The sequence below is a fragment of the Notolabrus celidotus genome, chromosome 19 (assembly GCF_009762535.1).
Source record: "Notolabrus celidotus isolate fNotCel1 chromosome 19, fNotCel1.pri, whole genome shotgun sequence".
In the NCBI taxonomy this organism is placed as follows: domain Eukaryota; kingdom Metazoa; phylum Chordata; class Actinopteri; order Labriformes; family Labridae; genus Notolabrus; species Notolabrus celidotus.
The window spans coordinates 13,263,404-13,272,257 of record NC_048290.1 but is presented as its reverse complement, the minus strand read 5'-3'; the positions used below and the strand labels follow the sequence as shown (position 1 = coordinate 13,272,257).

The 8,854-nt window shown below is 36.9% G+C and overlaps 1 protein-coding gene and 2 non-coding genes across 3 annotated transcripts; all 3 read right to left on the bottom strand.

The window, feature by feature from the left end:
* Window positions 1–2,290: 2,290 nt before the first annotated feature.
* rpl37 (ribosomal protein L37) lies at window positions 2,291–7,502 on the bottom strand. Its single transcript, XM_034710293.1, has 4 exons — window positions 7,374–7,502; window positions 6,469–6,604; window positions 5,377–5,461; window positions 2,291–2,401 (listed from the first exon to the last, which is right to left on the bottom strand). The coding sequence occupies exons 1-4, from the start codon at window positions 7,374–7,376 to the stop codon at window positions 2,332–2,334; spliced, it is 294 nt and encodes a 97-aa protein (XP_034566184.1). The 5' UTR covers window positions 7,377–7,502; the 3' UTR covers window positions 2,291–2,331.
* LOC117831686 lies at window positions 4,715–4,793 on the bottom strand. Its single transcript, XR_004635047.1, has one exon. It is a non-coding gene; the product is annotated as a small nucleolar RNA SNORD72 (small nucleolar RNA).
* Window positions 6,688–6,767, bottom strand: LOC117831687. The gene has a single exon (XR_004635048.1). It is a non-coding gene; the product is annotated as a small nucleolar RNA SNORD72 (small nucleolar RNA).
* Window positions 7,503–8,854: the final 1,352 nt, after the last annotated feature.

Genomic DNA, 8,854 nt, shown 5'->3' with positions numbered 1-8,854 from the left:
ATAATTCTATTTAGCAGAACTGTTGGAAATGATGTAGTTACTTGCATTTTTCATACCATGACATATCAACATTTCCATACTGGTCAAATGTAGGAAATAAACCATTGTAATTGTAATTTTAACTGCTTTGAAAGGTGTCTTTACCCATTACAATGAGCTGAATTCTGCGTACGAAAAGATAAGGGTGTATTAGGTGTATGTATAAGTCCATCCCTGGAGGGAAATGCAACCTAAGCATTCTACAATGCTATTCTAACATTTATTACATACAAAAATGTATGTACACATTTTTTTTTAAAAGTGGTAAAGCATTTTCTTGATTGTTAAACTCTAGTACAAGGTATCAGATTGACATAATAGAGGGGGATATGTAATGTGTGCCTTTAAAATACACATACAAATAATTAACAAATAGTAAGAATATTACAGCCAAAGCAGTTTCTTAACAACAGGCTTTCTTCCTCATATCTATGTAAGGCAAATTCTGTTCCTGTTTTGCATTTACATGACATATATTGTTTACCTGAAGACAGTGAGTCTTATGTTGCAGAAAAGAACACAGCAGGGCTAGAGTCAGAGCTTCATGGATGTAATGGATGATATGACCTCTGACCATAAAAATAACAAAGCCCAAAAGTAATGTTGTTGTACTCAGTCTGTGTATACATGTATACACATAAATATATATATATTCAAAATACAAAATCTTGTGTTTATAGCTAAATATATCAAGATACATTTGTAAAGCCAAACTACAGTCTTCTGTACAATGCTCAAAACAATCAACCAGTGTTTCGAAAGTCAAGTGAAACCTGATCAACTACACAGACAAGCTGTAATGAAAAATTGGCAACAGTACAACTTTATGTGTGAAAAATAAATCAACTCAGTGAGTTTTGGCAGCACAGAGGAGAAACCCTGCGGCAGCACCAAAAAGTTTCTAAGATAAATACAGCTGTTTCAAAAGGCTTGCGCGCTTATCTGCGATGGAAACCACACACGTATTCCCTTAACAGATTATGTTTGACGTTCCAGATCCACAAACTAATAAAACATTTGAAAAAGAAAAAAAAAAGGTTAACGTTGTAGAGACAGGTATGGGAGAAAGAAACACTTCTCTGCAAACCCCCTTTAGGCAGTTGGCATATTTATAGGATTTACTGATGTAACCTTTGCTGCTCACGTGTGAAATGTGTTTTCTATGCATCAGTACACGTACACTCCATATTACTCAACATTTTCAACTTCAGTCTTGAGCAGGCCTCTGCAAAAAATAAAAAAGCTCTACTGAGACAAAATGTGGCAATGTTCCCCCAGAATCCCACCATTTCAAAATAATTACACAACCTTCAGTTGGTGGTTTCTTCTGACATGATCCAGCTTTGAACCATTAAATTCAACCTTTTGACTCCTTTTGTAAACTGACCTCTCCGTACTCATCAGATACATTCACCATTGTTTGGGGCCTGCTAAATATTTACTCTAGTTTTTTAAGCATGTGTGGTTGTGGCTTCCCTAAGATTAAAGGCACATACCAACATTTATCTTTAAATTGCACTTGAAGTAGCCAAAAGTGAAGCTTAAGTTTCAGTTGCAGGAAAAACAATAATATTTGAGGAGTACTCTGCAGTAAAAAAGAAACTCTAGTCAATGTATACATTCAATACAAGATAAACTGAACTGTGTTCATTCACGTGAATTCCTCTAATATCAACATCGAAGCCACAACAGTGTGCCATTTAAAATGATATTACCTCAGTTAGGTTTTGTTTACATTCAATGTGCTTACTACTACTACCACCACCACCACCATCTGTCTCATCACTAACATCCCTCTTTCTAACCCCATTTAGGGCAGGTGGCTGTCTAACACGAGTCTGGTTCTGGCTGAGATCTCTGCCTGTTAAAGAAGTTTCTCCGTCCGTCTGAAACTTGCTAAATACTGCAAGGTGCAATGCTCAGTGGATTGAGATGAGAGAAGACTGAATCCCGTCAGTAAGAGAGGTCTGGATTGTATCCTGTCTTGAAGTTAGGGCTTTGTTTATAATTTAACAGAGTATGGTCTAGACCTGCTGTTTGTAAAAGCGTCTTGAGTTAACGTTTGTGGTGATAAATGAATGATCCAACGGTTCTCGTTCTACATAAAGCCTCTATGTCAAAGTTTTGATGAGCAGGTTTTTTTACAACCAAATAAATTCAGATGTAGACATATGTTCCCCCCAAAAGCATGACCTTTATTAATTACTGTCTTAACAATATGGCTCTGATGTTAAAAGACAAAGACTGAAACTTTTGTTGAACATCACATTTATTTATCCAAAAATGTGTCTTTTAAGATGAGCTGGAAGCAGCCACTGCAGCACGTCTGGGTTTGGGGGTGGTGCCTTCCCGGAAACCATTCCTACAAAAAAAAACAACAAATAAAAATGGTAAGATTAATGTGAGCTAAAGGGACAGAGATATACACACGTCTCACAATCAAGAGTTATTGCCATGTTGTGCAAATATTAGTATATTATGCCATAGTTCACTGTCAACTTCAGCTGGGCATAGACTGGTCAGCTAAATAACTAGGTAACCTGCTAAATGTAGATGTTAATGTTCATATTCTAGATTGAAACACTCTTGATCACCCCTCCTTTCAGTGAATCAACAGGAACCTTTCAGAACAAGGATCTCCTGTGATGCATTACAAGTAAGACCCTCTATTGGGGATGTAACGAAACACTCAACCCACGATTCGAGTTGAACCCCGATTTTCAGTTCACGATACGGATTCACTCACGATTGTGTATGATTTTCAAGGAAACTAGATTGAACTCAAAATTTAAATAACTTTTTATTTCAATTCTCAGATATGGACAGTTTCAATATATATTTTCTCTTATATTTGTTTGTAAACAAAGTAATCCTTTTTCATTTTTAAAGGTGTGTTGTAACTCAAATAAAACCACTGCACACTTTTTTTCCAGTACCTTGCAAAAAACTAAAAATGACGGTACAAAAATACCTCGCTGGAAAATTTCTGAACAATTATAGAAATGGAAAGTGAACAATTCCCAAATGAAAGTATTAAATATTAAAAACAAATACGGTAAAGCTCTTTAAATTAGGGATGTAAATTTCAAGTATTGTCCTTGATCGATCTTTGGAAATGTTAACCATCAATTATCGTTTAGTCATTTAAAAAAAAACTTAGAAGTCTTTATTATTATTTCCCCCTAAATCAAATTTTCCTTCACACAGTGTATATAACTGACGGTATTAAACAGCTAAGGATCATATTGCGGTGTTCAAAATGTTAACACGCTAAATATCAACATGAGGAGCAGGCTTATAAATAATCTCTGTGGACGCATGATGATATGCGAAGACTCAGACTACAACATGTTGATTTACTGCTAAAGGACAACTGAACAGAATCATATCTTAGACTCAGTGTCCTGTTTTCTGTCTCCTTGTTCTTATTTAGAAAAATAAGCATGTGAACGCGGTCAGGTGTCAGCCGGGAGCGCAACCAGGTCATAATCAGTCCAGCAGCTGAGAAAAAAAGCACTCATGGAGACCTGTCACTCCCGGCCACCAGATGAGCTTCTCAGCTGTGTGCAGTCGGCTGATTCTGAAACATGCTTTAAACTTAAAACACCTCCACTCAGCAAGTGACGAGAGAGCAGCGCAAGAGACTTAAGGATGTTGAACAAGCGGAGCTTAATGCAGATAGCGCCTTCTACTGTTTAAAAATAATATCCCAATAAAAATTATTTTGAATCGATTTTAATCCACCCTTATTTGTATCGGGTTTTTTTTTATACCAATTCGCGAAATCGTTACATCCCTACCCTCTATTTGTCGTGTTTTTAACCATTCAAAATTAGGGATGGACGTTTCAAGCCAAAATACTTCAATAATCACCGACATCTATTCGGCGATTATTAGTAATAATTGAGCGGGACGAGGTGCTGCCAGAAGCGAGCACTGGCAGCGTCTGACTACATTCATGCCCTCTTTTCTGTGACGCAGCAGCGTGGCATGTATGTTTACATTTTACAGCCATGCTCAGTCCCTGCAGTGTTCTCCATTTCTGAATCTCACCACAACACACATTTCCTGGGACTGTCGCTATGGTTTAACTTTTTTTTTTATATTTAATGCAGTTAGCATTCTTCTCCTTCTGTTATCTTATACAGTTAGCAAACAGCTTTAAGGCGCTCTATAGCCACAGTCTGGCAGCAATACCGTATTGCTACAGGCACCTGTGAAAAATAGTACTTTCAAAATGAGACAATATTCATGTTGACTCTTCAATTTTTAATAAGTGAAAGAACATTTGAAAATATTGTCCCAGCCGCATCAAAAATGTCCATCAACATAGAATCACTTGCACACAAACACCACTGTTCTTCCACTAAATGCATTTCATGCCATCACTCACTAAATATAAAGACACCCATGTCACTAGTTGTCAGTTCTGTTAAAATTGTCAACGTATTTTTCCTTTGCTCTCTATGCAGATGGACAAACACATTACAAACTACACCAATTTCTATGTTGGGGCAATAGCAATGTTAAAATTTTTCATAATAATCACGCAGACACATGATTAAGAATTTGTATTTTCTGCTAAAGACTTTTGGATCCTGGCTGGTCACTGTTTACTTTGTAGTGACACAGAGGGCTCATCACCATTATCACTGATCCTTTTATCTTATGATGCCGCTTACCTCAGAGAAAATACTGATATCATACCGAAGTCATTTGTTCAGACAATTATTTTTCAACATCACAGGTAAGCAGCATAGATAAGTTTCATGAGAATGTTAATTGAACTTTAGTACTTTACTTGTGCCGAAAAACAAAGAAACTTCAAGTATGTCACATTTCCTACCAATGTTTTGATTAAAGGGAAGCATGTGAACTTGAAACTGTTCAGTGGGACGGAAACATGAGCCCGCAGGAAACCAAAATTTATTCAGGTTGGCATCTCTAGCATTAAAGAAATCGCACTTTACCACGGATATTTGGTTACAGCTATGTCTCTTAGTGAAAAAATATGACCCCTAGCTTCCTCTTGGCTGTGAAAAGCATTAAAAACAGAATCTTACCTAATGGAAAACGCCACCACAATGTAATGTGTATAACTGAAAATGTGAAATCTGTATCCTTTTGAATAATTCAATAATGTTTATCATGTATGTTCAAGTTTTAATAGCAATAAACACAAATGCTATGGTACTTAAGAAAACGCTTAAGCAGTCCAGAGTCTGTGTTACTGATGCCAAGACATCAAACATCTTTACCTACATAACTATCATTGAAAATACTGAACAGAGGCACAGACAGAAAAATGCTGAACTCAGTGTTTATAACAGCTCTCACCTGAATCTGCGGTAGACAACCTTCAGGTGTCTCAGACGTCCAGTGCCAGTGGTGTTCCTCCTCTTGGCCTTGGCGCTCCAGTTGTCTATAAAAATGAATTAAGTCAGTTCACCATCCTTTAAATAGCTCATTATATCAAAGAGTGTCAGGGACACCGTTTCAGTTTCAATTCATTTCAGCATGACAAGATAATATACAATGGATCAACACGGGGAAATTGCTGGTGCTCAACAGAAAAAAAACAAACAATTGGAAATAAGGATAAACTGAATACAACAAAGTGGGTCAGAACTACTGCAACAGGCTGCCAATATCTCAGCTCTCAAAATTGAGAGACTTTTGATGTCTCAGACAACTTTCAGAAAATAAACCATTATACAGCTTCAATATTAAATCCTTTTGATTTTTTTCAGCTCCCGTCATTGTAAGGATATTCTTTGCAATACTATCCTCAATATTTCCCAGCCCTAAATGTTATACTACAACTACCCGCATTATCACACTCATTCTCCTCTATCCCTCTTTCCAACCCCAATTCGGTCAGGGCAGATGGCTATCTAATATTATTCTGGTCCTGCGTGAGGTTTCTGTCTTTTAAAAGGGAAGTCTGTCCTTGCTGCTGTAACTAGCTAAATACTGTGAGGTGCAATGCTCATGGTGGATTAAGATGAGATGGAGTCCTGTCAGTAAGAAGGGACTGGATCACACCCTGTCTTGATGTTGGGCCTTTGTTTATAGTTTAACACAGAGTACAGTGTAGACCTTCTATCTTTGTCAAAGTGTCTTAAGATAATGTTTTTAGTGATTTGGTGCTATAAAAATAAAGATTGATTGATATACAAATCATTGAAGGCATTTGAGTTCAGAGACAAATTGCTGTATCCTAATTGTACATGTTAAAGTACTTTGCTCCTTAAATCAAGTGAATATTTTTCTCATACTACATCAGTCAAATAAAAATTACATTCTCAAACATTTTGAAACACCATGACAAAACTGGAAGCCACTTTAAGGTTGGTGTTAAACTATATTACAGCAAACAAGTTAGGTACCTCTCAAATAATAGAAACATACAACAATTAGATCACTTACACTTTCTCTTGCGCTTCTCGGGGTAGCCACACTTGCCGCAGGAGGACTTCTGCAGATGGTAGGCCTTGGACCCACAGCGACGGCACAAGGTGTGCGTCTTATTCCGGCGCTTTCCGAAAGATGATGTTCCCTTGGTCTGAGAGACACGAGACCACAGACAGGTCAGAAAACAATTGCCAGAGGAATTGAAGGTAATAACTTTAGTACAACATATTACTGGTCTTGTCTCAGCACAGAAGGATGAATCACAGGCATTCATTTGTTCAGACAATTGTGTTTGAGAACATCACTGACAAGACCCAGGTGGTGGCAAAGCACACATTCAAACAGGAGGTCGAGGATACAACATGTCTTAAGGTTATCGGTATGTCAGCAGAACTAAGGCAAGACATTTTCAAGCCCTAAAATATACTTTCTACTTCAAATTCAACTCCTTAGCCAAAAAGTCAGGCATTCAAAGTCTAACTATGGGACATTAGCATACTGACGGTGTGTACACTAGAAGTGAAGCGCGTTTGATGCTGCATGAAGCGACTAGCCGTTAGCAAAGGTAATAAGCCAAACTACGTATATGTTTGATATGAATGTTAACGCTAGCTTGACCGTGGTCACAGGTCAGATTCAACAGACGATATTAAGCATTATATGGAATGTATTTCGCCTCCACTACCTGACAGCATGACCATTCTGTACACTCACCACCAATGCTAGCAATAGCAAGTAACGCCGACTGGATGCTACAGGAACAACATAAACTTTCTTTAAATTACACTACATCTCGAAGAAATGTTTAACCCAAACGGTGGTACTGTATACCCGACAGCGAGATAACAACACTCAGTGTCAAATAAACATTGAATCACACAGATGTTAATAGATTTCTCTCTACGAGCAATGCAACCTACCATTTTCGTCCGGTGGCGAAGGGAAAAGAGACCGGAAGAGGAGCGGGTGTTGCATAAAATTAAATCCGTGCTGCTTCCTGTGCGCCACAGAAATGTGCCCCCATACTGTTTTTCTGTTATAGGATCGATTTGAAAGTAAGAAGATAAGATAAGATATTACTTTATTGATCCCCCCGGGGGGGAAATTCAGATGTTACAGCAACCCAGACATAAGTACACTCAAGAAGAAGTTTCAATAAGTATAATAAAATAAGATAAGATAAGTAAAAATAAAAATAGATAAAGCTAGAATACAATAGTAAGGTGGTAAGTCCAATTACAGAGGACAATGTTAATTTCCCTGGAATACTTGTGTTTTCATATCTGATTGCTGTTATTTATTTTAAATTTGTTTTCATGTTTTGGGATAGTCTCTAAAACAATATTGTTTTACGGAACCCTAACCACATAAGAACAGGTAAAATACTTCAGGATTCAAGATTAAGGGGTAAAGATGAGCAAATAAAAAAACATGGACTAGGTCAGTGGTGTCCAAACTTTTTTCAAAGAGGGACACATTTGATGTTGTCAGAGTACCTCAAGGCCATTGGCTCCTACTGAGACTTAGGAATCATGAAAGTTACATATTAAATCTCTATTTGATAGTTATTTTACATTTTTTCACAATAAATCAGTAACTAGGTAGTCCTCAGTTCTCCACAAGACTCGTAAACATTAGCAAACCTTATCTTCTTCTGGAGGAAATTTTTTTTCATTCGGGTCAGGCAATGTGGAAAAAATATTGCATCATTATTTTTCTATGGCTGGGTCACGATCCGGATTTCATCACACTTCCATTTTATGTTGTTTTTAAGACCTTTCTGACCAGCAGACAACATTTTACGAACCTGAGTTCTAAACAATTTTTAAGCACCAAATTTTGCCTTTTCTGTACAATTTCATAATTTTGAACTTGTCTTGTGTCTTTTTTGTGTCTTCTTAACTTTTATTGACATTCTCACATCATGATTAAAACAGTAATTTGAAAACCTGTCAACTGTAAGAGTTCTTGTTTTTCTTCTTTATTGCTGTCTTGCAGAATTCCCAAAGGTTTGGCTTTTATACAAGTAGTCCATATAAAGCTTTTTGAGACGTTTCTGGATTGACTTCAGTTTTGTGTATAGATGATTCAGAATGTGATTCATCTCTGTACTATAAATAACACGTTTTAAGATGGAAGCTTGGGGCCATAAATAAATGGATCTTGGGCCGCGATTGGGCCCCGGGACGTACTTTGGACATGATTGGACTACGTACTTGCAACAATAACAAAAAAAAACAACCTGCTCACTATACATTATCCTCCTCATTATAGGGCCACTTGAAATAAAGAGAGAAGAGAGAATTGTTTATTATCTTAAAATTGTGTTTCTCTTCATTATCATTTATGTTCTAGTCTTAGTTTTTTTTTTATATTTATATTTGATTATTCTAGTTTTCAG

What these genes read in the sequence shown, in the direction of transcription:
- rpl37 (XM_034710293.1), bottom strand. An exon ending in CGAGAAGCGCAAGAGAAAGT is followed by an intron (nt 5,462 to 6,468) that starts GTAAGTGATCTA and finishes TCATTTTTATAG; the next exon opens with ACAACTGGAGCGCCAAGGCC. An exon ending in GTTGTCTACCGCAGATTCAG is followed by an intron (nt 2,402 to 5,376) that starts GTGAGAGCTGTT and finishes TTTTTTTTGTAG; the next exon opens with GAATGGTTTCCGGGAAGGCA.